Raw genomic sequence first — 17,115 nt, 5'->3', positions numbered from 1 at the left:
TCCAAAAAGAAGGAAGTATAAAGGAAAGACTGAGGCCCCATGCACACGGCCGCACTTTTCATCCGTAATTACAGACCCATTAATTTCTATGGGCTACGAACAACTTTCCATATTTTTATGGATGGGTTTCCGATGCATAGAAATGAGCAGTAAAATATAGAACATGTACTATACTTGTTCGTAATTACGGCACAGACTCCCCAAAGAAGTCTATGGGCGCTTCCGTAATTACGGGCAGCTACGGATGAGCACCCGTAGCTGTCCGTAATTACAGAAGCGTTGCTAGGCACCGGCAGGTTTGCAGATGTTGCACATCATTTGTGTTTTTTTTCTTTTTGCGGATCCGTATATACGGATGCACTACGGAATGTATTTGCAGATACTGTTCTGTATATGAGGATGAGGATGAGTTGCGGATGACTACTGATCCGTATTTACGGACGGATGAAAATACGGTCGTGTGCATGGGGCCTAAGGCCTCATGCACATGACCGTAGCCATGTGCACGGCCGTGATTTTCAGGTCGGCCGGGGGCAGAGTGTCAATCGCGGGCCGTGCACATGGCCACCGCCATTATTTACTATGAGTCTGGACCGCAGAACACGGCCGTAATAAGACATGCCCGTTCTTTCTGCAGTCCGGGCTCCTGGGCCATGCACGGACCGTGGAAACCACGGTCGTGTGCATGGCCCCATAACAATGAATGGGGCCGCAATTCTCTCGTGGATTTTCGGGGGAATTGCGGCCGCAAAAGCACGTTCATGTGCATGGGGCCTTAGGCCCCACATACACGACCGTGCCCGTAATCGCGGCGCACGATTGTGGGCACGGCTATCTGCTGACGGCCGTTTGCATTTTCGGCCCATGCTCCCATACAAAGCATGGGAGCACGGCCCATAAAACACGGCCATGCTCCATAATTCCCGGCACGGATACCCATCCGTAGCGATATGGAAAAGGGTCCACGGCCAATAGAACTGAATGGGTCCGTAAAACCGCGGACCGTAACACGTCCACGGTTTTGTGCACGGTTGTGTGCACGGGGCCTAACATTTCTCTTGTCTTTTGTCAGCACTCCTGCATTCAGCTCAAAAAACAGCAACAAAAACGGCCACGAAAACGGCATTTGTGATTCCAGCCTAAATGCTGCATCATTACAATTTAGCACAGTGGAGAAGATCCCAATCATGGAGACACACAGCTCTTTGTTTTTGTTCTACATCTTTTTGTGCATAAAACCAGCTCAACAGCCGACACAAATTTATTTAGGTCACAACAGAAAACTGATGCCCAATAGAGAAGGAAGAACCATAGAGGCTCATGCCATCAATAGCGGTACATTTACTACTAAATGATATGATAATATCCAGTGAGTGCTACTTACCATCGTCATCTAAGAGAATATTTTCTGGTTTTAAATCTCTAAAAAACAGAGGGAATAAATGAGAACCCATGTATAATATAATCCATAGATGCATGCACAATATAAACAGGCTTATGAAAAGCAAAAAATAAAGTTGTGGCGCCATATTCCGAGATCATAACGTTTTATTATTATTCTATCGGCATGACGACTTGTTTTTTTGCAGGACGAGTTCTAGTTTTTATTGGTCCCATTTTGGGGAACATAATTTATTGAACCACTTTTATGAATAACGTCTTGGGGGCGATGGGGAGAATTTTTTTTTTTATAATATATAATTTTTAATGATTTTTTTATATTTACATACACACAATGTATTTTTCGAACTAGTAGACACACTTTTTGTTCTAAAAATTGTGCTGTAATCTTCTGGTGCTCCACCACAATACCACCCAGTGATGCAAGATATTGGCATTATAGTCCTACAGTCCAAAACATACGGGATAGATATTTGGTTTTTTTCTTCCAGCCTTCTGAGAGAAATAACCTTTTTATTTTTCCGTCTCCGTTTTTTTGCAGGACAAATTATCATTTTTAATAGTACCTTTTAACACACCGAAAAACTTCTAAAAATCATTTTGCGCGGGAGAATGGGAAAAAAAACCTGCAATTCCTCCATTGTTTTTGAGTTTAACTTTTACAGAGTTCACCCTTCGGTAAAAATTAATTGTTAACTTTATGCCGTGGGTCAATTTTTGTTTGAAAGGTAAGGTGACCAAAAACAGCAGTTCTGTCTTTTTTTTTTTGTTGTTTAAGTAGCCCATCAGCTCCCCACAATGCATTGCGGAGTGCCGATGGGCAGACAGAAGGAGCCCTTTCCGTCCGTTAAACTACTTATTTGCCCCGGTCACTGTTGACCGCAGCATTTAAGGGGTTAAAAGGCCGGGATCAGAGGATTCTCTGATCCTGGCTGTTACAGCAGGAGTCCGACTGCCATTCACAGCCAGGTTCCTGCTGATCGCACGTGCACAGCTCCTGTGCCCACGCAATCCCCATGACATATATGTACATAATGGAGCCTTTAGTTAGGCCCCATGCACATGACCATGCCCGTCCGCATTTGCGGACCGTGCTCCGATTATAAAGTATGGAAGCACGGTCCATAAAAAAAAATAATAGGACGTCCCATTTTTTACGGAAGGATTCTAAGGCACGTACACTTTCCCGTAAATATACGGGAAGGTGTCCATGGACAATGGAAGTGAATGGGTTCGTAATTGCGGACCGTAATTACACTCTGCAATTACGGACGAAATCTATGGTCATGTGCATGGGGCCTTAGTGAAATCCGTGATGTTAAGGGGTTAATAGATGTCATCAGTGAGGTCTCAACGCTGTGACCCCCTCACCAATACCTAGAATGAGTTGCTATTGCCCACAGGGCACCTGGTTTGCAGTGGTGCGGTTTAAAAAAACAAAAAACACAGGCTTTACCCAGGACTGGGGCAACTTCACTCATTGGTGAGGGTACCAGCGGTCAGAAATACATAGGAAATATAAAGGCAATATGCCATCAATGATAAGGTTAAAAAAAATCCTTTAATGCAGATTAACGGTATAATAAAAAGTATATTTACAGATATAATGCTTAAAGGGGGTTCCCCACGACCGGACAACTGATGACCTATCCACAGGATAGGTCATCCGTATATGATAGGTGCGGCTCCGACACCCGGACCCCGCACCTGTCATAGGTGCGGCTCCGACACCCGGACCCCGCACCGGTCAGCTGCTCCAGCTGCCTCCGGTCGCCGGATTTTTTGAACGGTATGCAGTAGTTGGAGCCGGAAGCCACTGCACAGCGGCCGTTCTGCAGAACTACAGCTCTGCTCCTATTCACTTCAATAGGAGCAGAGCTGCAGAACGGCCGCTATGCAGTGGTTGGAGGCACCTGCTTCCGGCTCCAACTACTGTATACCGTTTAAAACATCTGGCACACCCGGAACAGCTGATCAGTGCGGGTTCCGGGTGCCAGACCCGCCCCGATCATGTACTGTTGACCTTTACGGTGGATAGGTCATCAGTTGTCCGGTAGTGGACAATCCCTTTAAAAGGGGTATTCCCATCTTTGATATCCTATGAACATGCCATAAATGTCTGACAGGTGGGGGTCTCAGCTCTGGGGGCTCTGATCTATTGAAAGAATGGGGGTCCTATTTGCCAATTCAAAGTGACTGCATTCACCATTGAAATCAATGAAGAGGAGAGTACGCTTGGAGGCAGCTCCTTTGAAGTCTTTAGAGGATACAGAAAGTGCCCCATTCCCCCAATAGGTGAGTGTCCCAGAGGTAGGACCCCCACACCTATCAGACAATCATGGCATATCATGTGGATACTAGTCCTGAAAAGAGTGACTTCATAACAATGGGAATATAAACATGAATACCACACAAGATAATATTTGTCATTCTGGACATTAGATCCCTTCAGTAATCGGGAGGTTTCTTCCAGCTCTTACCTGTATACTATGCCCTCCTGGTGCAGGTGATCTAATCCACAACAGATCTCAGCAGCATAGAAGACCACACGCTCCTCCTCAAAGCCGGGATTGCCCATGTTGTAGATGTGGAACTTGAGGTCTCCACCGTTCATAATAGTAAGCACCAGGCATAAAGCGTCTTTAGTTTCATACGTATACACCAAGTTTACCTACCCAAGGAGAACAACCATAAAGTAAGAAGTCTGGTCCTGAGAACTACTTTTTTTATATACTATAAGGGGTAGATGAAGCTGAAACTTGCAGGCAAATACTTATATATCACTATATTCTTCTGTATAGACCTTCTGAGGACAAATGTACAAGATACCAGGAAATAAACCCTAAATGCTATGGACAGCTTTGTAGGCTATTTTATTATTACTAATTTAATGTAGGTTTTAGGTATTTTTAAACATTTTTTAAATTGACTTTTATTAAAAATGTTCTTTCATTTTTCACATGCAGCTTCTATGGATACATAGAAGCTGCATCGCTCGCTATCAGCCAAACTTAGATGTGATCGATATTATGGTGATCCTGTGTTAGAGACACACAGGACCTACTATCAGCAAAGCTGTCAGTTCAGCTAAATGACGGCTTTGGCTTATAATGTACGATGCAGCTTCCACGTGTAGAGGATACATGGAAGCTGCATCTGAAAAACAAGTGAACATTTTTAATAAAAGTTAATTAATATAAAAAAACATTTAAAAACACCAAAAACATACAAGTCAAAAAAAGATGACTATAGCCTTTAAAGGGGTTCTCTGATTTGGAAAATGCCAACTCGTAAGAAGGGTCCCTTGACAGTAAGCAGATCACAAAGGGTCCCCCTGCTTTGACCATTAGCGATCAGCAGTAATCTGTTGGAAACCTGGCAGTAAGTGTTTATTTCCCCTGCAGAGCCCCCGCAGGTGAAATAAAGCATTACACAGTGACCATTCACTTCAGTGGGTTGTCAGTCTAATACAGGACAAGTCCTCTAGAGCAAGAAAGACCCTATGTAACGGATCTCCACACTGCCCAATATATCAGGATCCTCAACAGAAGATCCCCTTCTATTAGTTCAGCATTCCCTAATAGGGTGTATAAAAACATGCTTTCTAAATTAAATATCCCCTTTAACAGGTTTGTAGGCTATTGCTTTCTTTTTTTCCTGAAAACAGCGCCACACTTGTCCATGTCTGGCATTGCAGCATTCAAATTAATAAGGCTGAGCAGCAATACCAAGCACTGCCCATGGTCAAAAGTGGGAAAAAGGAAAAAAACAAAGATAAATTTTAAAAATCTTCTACAACAGCTTTATGGAGGAAGCACTTGAAAGATATGCCAGGCATGTCTGGAAAATAACACTGGTTTTGGCGATAAATTTGAAGTTTCAGATGTCAGTAAGGTTAAGGAGAATCTGTGGCCGTAACCTAAACGCCAATGAAAGATTCTAGAAAAGATTCTAGTAAATATTTCAATTGGTCAGTACCACAAAGCGGCTGTTGACTTTTTCCAGGATCTGCTTCTCGTTTAAAGCCATTGATTCCCCTTTCCTTTTCTTGATCCTCTTCTTCTCTAGCTTTTTACATGCGTACATCTTTCCTGTGGCACGGACCTGGCAGGCGCACACCTAGAGACAGAGGGGATAATTTTGGTGATCCAGGATATAGAAGGTGTAGCCGTAAGAACACTGTAAATAATCTAGGATGCGGTGATACTGGAAAAGGTAAAAAGGCACATGAGCTATAGAAAACAAGCTGGTACAGGGACATTACACAAAGTCCTATAGGGAGCAGAAAGAGTACAGAACGTGCTTTATGGTGCAGCAAGAGTCCTATATGGAACAGTTTAGAAAAACCTTATATGGAGCAGAGAGAGTATAGAAAGTTCTATATCGAGCAGAGAGTATAGAAAGCCTTATATGGAACAGAGTGTATAAAATGTACTATAAGGAACAGAGACCACATAGAAAGCCCTATATGGAACAGAAAAAGTATAAACATCAACCTATATGGAGTAGAGAGAGTTTAGAAAGTCCTATATGGAGGAGAGTATAGAAAGTCCTATATGGAGTAGAGAGAATAGAAAGTCCTATATGGAGTAGAGAGAGTATAGAAAGTCCTATATGGAGTAGAGAGAGTATAGGAAGTCCTATATGGAGTAGAGAGAATAGAAAGTCCTATATGGAGCAGAAAGAGTAAGGAAAGTCCTATATGGAGTAGAGTATAGAAAGTCCTTTAAGGAGCAGAGACAGTATAGAAAGTTATATATAAAACAAAGTATATAAAATGTACTTTAACTAGCAGAGGCCGTACAAAAAAAATGGACAGTACAGAAAGCCCTATATGGAACAAAGACAATACAGAAAGTCCTATATGGAAAAGAGACAGTATAGAAAGTCCTATATGTAGTTCTACAGAGCAGAGATCATGTATACTTTTTTTTTGAGTTGTGGTATTGGACAGGCAGTAAAGATAGTATTATATGGGGTGGTATAGGGCAGTATAGAAAATACTACATGGAGATGTACAGGGATGAGACCATAGGCAGTACAATGTGAAACATTGTGGGACAAAGGCAGTTAAGAAAGAACTATATGGAGCAGATACAGCAAGTGATAAATAAAAGAGAATAGGAGAGAGACAGTATAGAAAGAGCTATATGGAGTGCAATGTAGCAGGGAGTATAAAAATAAATGGGGTAGAGACAGTAGAAAAGTACTATATAGAGCAGTGCGGGACAGAGAGAAAAATGGAAGAACTATATTGAGGGATACAGGTCAGAGACAGTAAGCAGCAGTAAAGTGCAGACATAGTGAAAACTAACATTAATAGGGTGCAGGAGAGAATATCACAATCTACCAGAGATTTTATTACCACAGTAAGTGATATTTTACCTCCCCAAATCCTCCTTTTCCTAGCACCCGGTACTGCCTGAAAGTATCCTTTGTAACGGCTTGTCTGGAGGAAGAGGAAGAGAAACTAATAAATATATAATATCACAGAACGACATCATCTTATTACAGTCAGGGTCTGGTCCCTGTGGACTACACCCCGTATATCTATAAAATATCCGGAATATAGTAACACAGCAACCAGAATATGGGGACCAATAAGGGTCACCTACTGCCAGCAGGACCTATTGTTAGGTAGCATCAGGTTAGGTAGCACCAGGCCCATAGAGTATACACGTCCTGGCGGTCCACACCTATCTCTCCAAGGATACAGTTCCCCCATCCACGCGCCTCCCGCTCCATCAGAGCTCAGTGACCCCACTGCATCTCGACAGATGAGACCAGAGTTTTACCTGGAGACCAATCAGGTCTCTGGACATGTGATCACTAAAGAGTCTGCTTTTTAACTTTTATAGGTGTTTGTACCGTCTCCCTCTCCTCACAGCCTGTCAGAGAGAGATTGAGATGTATTGTCCCAACACATTACACTTTCCCCTTTTCCTAAGAAATATAATATTTTATCACATCTATGAACAAAAATGCAAATAATTTTATTTGGCGCTATAGATCGATAAATTATATTTATTAATTATAATCATTGTATCTAAATTGATATATGGATACAGTTTATTGGTGAGGCCAGACATAGCAACGAACGTGTCATGGTGATGTGGGCGAAAAGTCAAATTTTTACGTCAAATCACAGCAGTTTTGGAACATTTGAGGTCTGCCTGTGTGCGGTTTTACAGGTAAAGCAGTAGTTTTATCTGCAAAAGCCATGCGATCATAAACATTCCAAAATGGCGTCAACTTGGGGTCAAACATCTTGCCGTATTGGTTTCACCTGTATCGTGGAAGGTAACTAAAAAGAAAATATACAATTGCAGCAAGTCACATGTAGGATTTCCACCTAAAAAATTTTTTCGTTTTGTAACATCTTACCTTTCAAGGCTTTTCCACTGCAGAAAGCGGTCAAAGTACATACTCTCCTGGTACTCTCTGAAAGGAGACCCCCGCAGGAACTCATGGAGGCGGCTGACAAAAAAGAAACACCCACTCATTTTATTTATGTTCCTAAAAAAAGCGCCAACATATTCCCCAGCGCTGTACGGAAGTTATCATGATTCTCAACTATACACATTTACTTCATCCAAACGTACATTACACAAAAATAAATATGGAGGGGTGTTTGGGTTTTATGTGCATCATCATAATCTCTATAATGTTTATTCCCTTCCCCAAGGCTCTGTTCACACTACCGTCAGAGGCTCTATTCATAGCCTCTGTCAGCAGTACCGTCAGATTTAAAGGGCAGAATATAGTGTTGCATGTAGCGCTGAATATTCCAGTCGAAACGAAGGACACCATCATAGAATTTATTATCAGTTAACGGGATCGGTCATATGATGTACCTAGCCACGACCGGAGGAAAGTCACTAACAAAGTGCGGCAACCGCTCTGACAGACCCGGCCTGGGTTGGACATTTATTTGAATGTCTGACATGCTACACTGTATGGCCAGCTGCAACTTCCCTAAGGGCCCTTTTAGACCGGACAATTATCGGGCAAATGAGCGTTCACAGTATGTGCAAACAGAGCAACGATCAGCTGATCACATCGTTTACGCGTCCAAAAAAAAATGGACGCTAGTTGGCAGCACATCTCTTTGTGTAAACGGGAGATGTCCTGGCGACATGAAGAAAATACAAGTGAACTATTGTATCGTTTTAAATGCCCTACATATATTGGTTGTCGGCAGCACATCTCTCTGTGTTGCCGACACGATAGAAACGTATGGGGATGAGTGAACATTACTACGATCACTCGTCCCCATACAAAGCTCCTTGTGAAAGGAGCAAATGAGCGCCGATCAACGAGCTATCTCGTTGATCGGCGTTTGTTTCAAGGCCTACGTTGGCCGTGTAAAAATACCCGTAAACATATAATTCTAATGCCAGCGGTTTCAGAAACCATACTTGTGGTGAGACAACCCCTTTGAAAGGCATTTGAATACTTCCCACAATTTACGTCATGGGAACTGTTTAGTAATCGCTATAGGATGTAAACATACGTCATGGTGATGGTGCGGGCACTTGCAGGTGTTAGCTGTATTATGAAGCCGACACATCGTTCTATTGGCCGAGATCGGAGAAAAATGTAAGCCCGGCAATTTAACTCCCTAGATGCCACGGTCAATGCTGACCGCAGCATGTAGATGGTTATACAGAGGAAGGGGGCTCCCTCTGTCTCCAGACCCCCAGGTATGCCATCCTACTACACCTATGCTGACAGGCATAATACACTGCAACACAGAAGTATTGTAGTGTATTATATCCCTAGTGGCACTAAAAACAAAAGTAGAAAGCTTTAAAAGTTGGGAGAAAAAAAGACAAAAAAAACCTTTTAAACCCAAAAATGATTTATGTAAAAATATATAAAGAAAAAACATCACACATAATTGGTATTGCCACGACCTGAACTATAAAGTGATCATGTTATTTAATCCGCACAGTGAGCTGCATTAAAAAAAAAAAAAAGAAGTATTCAAAACATAAAAAAAACAAAAAAAAATAACAATATTCATTTGGTATCGCCAAAATCATACGGACCCGGAAAAAAAGCTTTCTCCAGTACAAAGTAAAAAATGTAAGCTGAACTCGGATTGGCTGCTACGGGCCACAAGACCACTTTTTTTCTTTAAATATAGCTTCAGACATGAATGTGGAGAAGAAAACACAAGATTTGTCAAAATTACAACGGAAAAGTGTAGATGCCCATAGTAACCAATCAGGTTGATGCTTTTATTTTTCAAAGGGCTTTAGCAACCAATCAGGTTCGAGCTCTCATGTTTCTATGGGCATCTCCTCTGCTTTCCCGTTTTATTTCTTTTGATAAATTGCTCTAAATGTAACTCAAAGTCACTCCAAGAAAAGTAAAGCAAAGTATTTGAGAAGTCACACCATCTTTTATGTAGAATTTACCTCGAGAGTGTTACTAAAAAGCGGAGTGATCCTTTAAACTAGTGCACTCACCTGATACAACTGCTGAAGATCTCCTTGCTGGGGTTCTTTTCAAAGTTCAATATACATTCTTCCATTTGTGAATCTGGGATTTCTGGCACGTAGTCGGGAGACTGAAGGGATGACGACGTCATAGAGGAGGGAAGAACGGAAGAGGATATTAGAAGAATTGGTGACCCGTCCCAAATAAACATTACATTCTATAGCTTGAAGAAAGCGTCTTTGTGTCACGAAGCTTGAGGAGTCCGCTGGACCCATTCGCCACCGAGGTATAATTTTAGCAAAATTACCGTACTTGAGAGGTTTTAATGATATCTGACACGGTAGAATAATAAACCCAAACATGGCAAAGAGGAAATACCAAAGGTCATGAACCAGGCATCCCAAATATACACTTGCGACTAGTCACATGACTATGACTACACGAAAAATGTATCTATCAAACCTCCCAAATGTCTAATTTTACTACACAGTACTGTCCCGCAAACCAGGCCTACGACGGGGTTGGACAATTACATGGCTGTAAATTTATGCAATCCAATATGGCTATGACCCAACGGTGAGGCTGGACCACGAGAATAAAAAGGTGGATTGTCCCACTGCTCTTGCAGACTTACATCTAACTATAAAATCAGCATAATACATGTTAGGGGCGTCCTAGTTTTGCTGTTGTCCAGCTTCAATAATCCACGAGAGAGAAATAACGTTTATATTGCCATTTTACTCTGTCCCAAAAATTTAAAAAAATTGCGTTGGTTGATGAGGGTTTTAAATACTTCATTTTTAAATGGCACATTTACCAAGACTGTCCTGTCATAGAGACATGTGGGAAGGAAACCGTGAGCCGTGACCGACAAAAAATTTTTGAATTCCCCTTTAGACAAAAAAAAAAAAAAAACACAACACTGCTAAAGCAGATACAATAGTATAGTTCAAAGTACATTTACCCTCAGGAAAACGTGGCCTTTGCAGTAGGATCTTTCATTAACATTTTTAGTTGCCGGTAGCAAACTTCTAGGTGCACTCACTAAGTACCTGGACTCAGTAATTTGGCCCTTTGAATTGTAGGATTTTTATGTTAAATGGGTCCTCCGAGAGTAAATTTTTATTTTTAAAACATGACCCAATGCCATGTTACGCAACTTTATAATTTACACTGTGTCAAAATGTATTACCATTAACAAGATTCTGATGCTGCTCACGCGACACCGCCAGTTCGATTCTGCTCCGCCTCCCAATCACGTGCCATCCATTGCACACGTGATCTGTGCCTGCTTGATTACTCCCACAATGAACATGTGATCATTATTGACTTCAAGTTCACTGCCTGCCTCTAGCGCCGCTTCACCGCAGCGAATGCTGAAAGACCCAAACTCAGCCGACCCAGTTACCTGATGTACGGCACATGCGTCACTTGGGAAAGCGCCTGTGCATCACTGCCTCCGACGCCATCGATCGGGCTGAGCAGGTGTACTGGGCATGGGTGAAAAGTGCTAGAGGTGTAGTGGTAGGATGCCGAGAAGGGCTGTGTGGAGAACCACTAACCTGCCCCTAACCAAGAAGTGCCGGAGAATAACGAATGGCACGCGCTGGAGGAACGGGGAATCCACAGAATGAATAAACTAAACATAAAAGGTATTGCAATTTTTAACAAGTATTTACAGTGTCTTTAGAAATTTTTACACTCCTAAATGACCCACACCATTGAATAAAAAAAAAGCATGAAAATTCTGTATCTTAAAAAAAATAAATTAGTTATATATATATATATATATATATATATATATATATATCTCAGATAAAAGTAAGAGTACTGGCAGATATAGGTAATCTAGATACATGATGATTTACCTTTGAGGTAAAGAACCTATTAATGATCTGGTCTCCTGTCTCTTTCCACTTCTCATCTGAGGACAATTCATAATTTGACTATTAAGAAAAACAAAAGCATTAAGAGATTGGTGAAGACATGATTCATGGGTAAAGTTTTTGGGTCTGGTCACATGGGCAGATTATTGTTGACGCGTGTACTTATCACGCAGAGACCTTGGAAAATGTAATCTAGGATTGCCCAACAGGGTTGGCTTTCAAGATTGTATCTGAGGCTAGAGTTACACGATGACTTCTGCTCAACCATAAGTCACGGTAAAATCGCAGGATAATCTCGATGTCTCACTTTAGAAAATAAAGTTGCAGATGACCTTCCAAGCATCACAAAAAATCCCCAAAAATTAATGACAGGGAGCTGCTGTCTACATCGCCTGCCATATTCAGGGGTATCAAGAGTGTAAGTACCAGGTCCCTGCAATGTAATGTACTGGGTGAAAAAGTTACCCAAGTGGCATAGCCCTAATAGCTACTGAAGCCATCTCTATATACGGCTGATGACATGCAATATCCCCAAATATACTGTGCACTACATCATGAATCACCCCTCCTTACCACTGCATCGAGAAATAAGATGATTTTGAGAAGATGTTGTCTTGTTTCACAGAATTGGCGAAAAAGTAGGCATCCTATTGGCTGTTTTTCACAAATGCTGGTATAGTCCCGGTCTATGAGAAATAATAAATTTAAAAAAGTTACCGTTTGAAGCTAATTTTTAGGGTTTAAGTTCAACTTCATGCTGTTAATGGTAAGGTTTCCTGTAGATCCGGAAAATAAAAATAAAAGCCCAAGGAGACAAAATGAACCAATTTAGTATCTTAAAAGGGGTTTGTCCAACCCTATGATTTTCTTTTACACAGGAGTATAAAATAACAAAAAGGAGTAATACCCACCTTACCAATCCCCTGCCGACAATTCCCTCCGTTCTTCCTGCTCCATCGATGATGCCTCAACATGACATGTGACCGCTGCAGCCAATCACTGGCCGCAGCAGTGAGCTCAGTGGCATCAACACGTCATCTCTAAAGCCTGAAGAACAGAGACTGGCGGAGAACCATGGAAGTATCGGCACGTCCAGGGATTACCCACGTAAGAAGTTTGTATAAAATCTAATGGGGTTGGACAACCCATCTTAAGTACTGTGGGTGCAAATGTAGCATTATTAAAATATCATTCAAAAATTACTACTAGTACTTTCCAAAACTCCAGACAAAGGGAACTTCTGATATGTCAGATACATGTGAAAAGGTCACATTGGTCTTTTATATTTATTTTTTTAAATGCAAGGGCTCTATAGAGCTCAAACCCCTTTGACACTGTCCAGATCTAAAGTTAAATCTAAAGTTTGCCATACACATGAGATTGGCCAACACATCAAATAAACATGCATGTTTATTTAACCCCTTCCCTCTTTGGCCACTTTTGACCTTCCTGACAGAGCCTCATTTTTCAAATCTGACATGTTTAAATTTATGTGGTAAGAACTTCGGAATGCTTTTACCTATCCAAGAGATTCTGAAATTGTTTTCTCTTGACACATTGGACTTGTTACTGGCAAAATTTGCTTGATACATTCAGTATTTAATTGTGAAAAAAAACAAAATTGAGCAAAAAATGTAAAAAATTTGCATTTTTCTAAATTTAAACGTATCAGCTTGTAAGACAAGCAGTTATACCACACAAAATTGTTGCTGATTAAATCCCCATATGTCTACTTTAGATTGGCATAGTTTTTTGAACAACCGTTTATTTTTGTAGGACGTTACAAGGCTTAGAACTTTAGCAGCAATTTCTCACATTTTCAAGAAAATTACAAAAGGCAATTTTTACAGGGGCCAGTTCAGTTGTGAAGTGGCTTTGAGGGCACTATATAGTAGAAACCCCCAATAGGTCACCCCATTTTAAAAACTTCACCCCTGAAATTATTCAAAACAGCACTTAGAAAGTTTCTTAACCCTTTAGATGTTTCACAGGAATTAAAGCAAAGTAGAGGTGAAATTTACAAATTTCATTTATTTTTTTTAGAAAATAATTTTTAATCCATTTTTTCGTACCACAGAAAGTTTTACCAGAGAAATGCAACTCCATATGGCCCAGGTTCTTCAGATTTAGGAAATATCCCACATGTGGCCCTAATGTGGTAATAGACTGAAGCACTGGTCTCAGTAGCAAAAGGAGCACCTAGAGGATTTTGGGGCCTACTTATTATTAGAATATATTTTAGGCACCATGTCGTCAGGTTTGAAGGGCACTTGCGGTACCAAAATAGTGGAAATCCCCCAAAAGTGATCCCATTTGTGAAACTACACACCTCAAGAAAATTATCTAGGGGTAAAGTGAGCATTTTGACCCCACAGGTTCATTGCAGAAATTATTGGAAGTAGGCCGTAAAAATTAAAATCTAAATTTTTTCAGAGAAAATGTAGGTTTAGTTAATTTTTGTTCATTTCCACAAGGACAACAGAAAAAAAGCACCGCAATTTCTCCCGAGTAAAACAATATCTCACATGTGGTCATAAACGGCTGTTTGGACACACGGCAGGGCTCAGAAGGGAAAAAGCGCTATTTGGCTTTTGGAGATCAAATTTAGCAGGAATGGTTTGCGGAGGACATGTCGCATTTGCAAAGCCCCTGAGGGACAAAAATAGTGAAAACGCCCAAAAAGTGACTCCATTTAGGAAACTACACCCCTTGAGGAATTCATATAGGGGTGTAGTGAGCATTTTGACCCCACAGGTGTTTCATAGAATTTATTAGAATTTGGCAGTGAAAATAAAAAAAAATCCCTTTTCTTCAATAAGACGTAGCTTTAGCTCAAAATTTTTCATTTTCTCAACAAACAAAGGAAAAAAAGAACCCCAACATTTGTAAAGCAATTTCTCCTGCATACGGCAATACCCCATATGTGGTAATAAACTGCTTTTTGGGCACACAGTAGGGCTCAGAAGAGAAGGAGCACCATTTGGCTTTTGGAGTGAAGATTTTACTGGATTGGTTTCTGGGCGCTATGTCGCATTTGCAAAGCCCCTGTGGGACCAAAGCAGTGGAAACCCCCCAGAAGTGACCACATTTTGGAAACTACACCCCACAAGGTATTAACCGAAGGGTGTAGTGGGCATGTTAACCCCGCAGGTGTTTTGCAGAAATTAGTGTTGCAGAGTAAAAATTAGATTTTTTCCATAGATATGTCAATATGTGTGTGCCACCATAACAAAACAGCTCTCTAATTACTATGCGATGTTTCCCGGTATTAGAAACGCCCTACATGTGGCCCTAATCTTTTGCCTGGACAATCGACCACGCTCAGGAGTGAAAGAGTACTGTACGAAATTGAGGCATAATTTGGCGATTTACAAAGTATTGCTTCACAATTGCAGAGGCTCTGATATGAAATAATAAAAGAAACCCGAGAAGTGACCCCATTTTAGAAACTACACCCCTCAAGGCATTTAACGGGTGTAGTGAGCGTCTTTTCCATAAATGATTGCGCTGCGGATGGTGCAAAGTAAAAATTTACATTTTTCCCTAGATATGTCATTTCAGTGGGAAATAGGTCGTGCCCAGCTTGTGCCACTGGAGACACACACCCCAAAAATTGTTAAAAGGGTTCTCTCGGGTATTGCGATGCCATATATGTGGAAGTAAACTGCTGTTTGGGCACGTTGTAGGGTTCAGAGGGGAGGGAGCACCATTTGGCTTTTGGAGCGTGGATTTGCTTGGTAGTAGATTTGTTTGAATATTGCTGGTGTTTCCGTTTATAATGTGGGGGCACATGTAAGCTGGGTAGAGTACATCAGGGGCATAGTCAGGTTGTATAATAATTGGGTTAAAAAAATACAGTAAAATAATCCATAGATATTTGTTACGCTGTGAAGTAATCCTTTCTGCACAGGCCGATGTCGCACTGATAAATGATGTCCTTCCTTACCCCTCTTTTGGTCCACACTCCGCGCCTTTGGGGAATTTTGCTGGGAAATGTTGTCCTGGTATAATACGGGTGCCCTCGCTTCCCGCAGATATGTTTAGGCCCTCCCCTTCCTGGTTCCCTAATTTTAGGGCCTTGATAATTCGCCTCTTGAAACAGAAGAAATGTTCCCCTCGGGCCGGCACAATTGCATATTTTTTATTTCCTGACGTATGGAAGCCTTGACTAATTTTATTTTTTGATAGACGTAGTGGTATGAGGGATGTTTTTTTGCGGGATGAGCTGTAGTTATTATTGGTACCATTTTGGGGTACATGCGACTTTTTGATCAATTTTTATCCTATTTTTCGGAGGCAATGGACCAAAAAACTTCAATTCTGGCATCGTTTTTTAGGTTTCTTTTATACAGCGTTCACCATGCATTATAAACTACATGTTACCTTTATTCTGCGGGTCAGTACGATTCCGGCGATACATATTTTATAGCACTTTTTAGGTTTTACAACTTTTTTGCACAATAAAATTACTTTTGTAAAAAGAATGTATTTTTTCTGTCACCAAGTTGTGAGAACCATAAAGTTTTCATTTTTTCGTCGACGGAGCTGTATGAGGGCTTGATTTTTTTTTTAGACGAGCTATAGTTTTTATAGGTACCATTTTTGGATACATGCGACTTTTTGATCACTTTTTATTCCAATATTTGTAAGGCAAAGTGACCAAAAAACAGAAATTCTGGTATAGATTTTACAGGTGTTTTTTTTTACGCCATTCACCGCGTGGAATAACATAACATAATATTTTTATAGTTCAGGCCGTTACGGACGCGGCGATACCAAATATGTATGGTTTTTGGTTTTTTTTGTTTCAATAATAAAGGATTTGATAAGGGAACAGGGTGATTGTGTTTTATTTTATTACTTGAAACTTTTATTATGTTTTAAAACTTTTTTTTTTTTACACTTTTTTTCAAATCCCACTAGGGGACTTCAAGGTCCAACTGTCAGATATATTTTTTTCTAATACATTGCACTACCTATGAAGTGCAATGTATTAGATAGGTCAGTCATTCACTGACAGCAAGCCGATTAGGGTTAATCGGCTTCCGTAATGACAGAGCAGGAGGCCATTGTTAGGTCTCCTGTTGCCATAGCAGCATGTGGATTGCATGGCAGGGCTGGCGATCTGTTAGCAACGTCTAAGATGCAGCGATCGCTGCATCTAAGGGGTTAATGGCAGAGATCGGAGCTAGCTCCGGTTTTTGCCGTTACAGGTGGATGTCAGCTGTAACATACAGCTGACATCTACTGCTGATGACGCCGGGTGGCCAGTATTAGGCCTCCGGTTGCCATTGCAGCCACCGGAACCCTAGCAATTTCATTTCCGTTTGAGCGCTGCATTTAAGGAGTTAATGGCGGGGATCGAAGCTAATTTCGGTCCCCG

The 17,115-nt window shown here is 41.1% G+C and overlaps 1 protein-coding gene across 2 annotated transcripts in view; it reads right to left on the bottom strand.

Moving 5' to 3' along the window:
• LOC142750050 (G protein-coupled receptor kinase 5-like) overlaps window positions 1-17,115 on the bottom strand; it is a 96,256-nt gene that overhangs the window by 25,942 nt on the left and 53,199 nt on the right. For both annotated transcript variants that reach the window (XM_075858806.1, XM_075858807.1), the window contains exons 3-10: window positions 12,306-12,418; window positions 11,715-11,792; window positions 9,876-9,976; window positions 7,786-7,878; window positions 6,787-6,850; window positions 5,380-5,520; window positions 3,882-4,072; window positions 1,385-1,422 (exon numbers count right to left, since the gene is read on the bottom strand). In XM_075858806.1, coding sequence (XP_075714921.1) covers window positions 1,385-1,422; window positions 3,882-4,072; window positions 5,380-5,520; window positions 6,787-6,850; window positions 7,786-7,878; window positions 9,876-9,976; window positions 11,715-11,792; window positions 12,306-12,418 — 819 coding nt within the window. The remainder of the gene's footprint in view (window positions 1-1,384; window positions 1,423-3,881; window positions 4,073-5,379; window positions 5,521-6,786; window positions 6,851-7,785; window positions 7,879-9,875; window positions 9,977-11,714; window positions 11,793-12,305; window positions 12,419-17,115) is intronic.

Source organism: Rhinoderma darwinii, chromosome 3 (genome assembly GCF_050947455.1).
Source record: "Rhinoderma darwinii isolate aRhiDar2 chromosome 3, aRhiDar2.hap1, whole genome shotgun sequence".
Lineage (NCBI taxonomy): Eukaryota > Metazoa > Chordata > Amphibia > Anura > Rhinodermatidae > Rhinoderma > Rhinoderma darwinii.
Note: the sequence above shows the minus strand (reverse complement) of the source record. Positions and strands in the feature narration are given on the sequence as shown.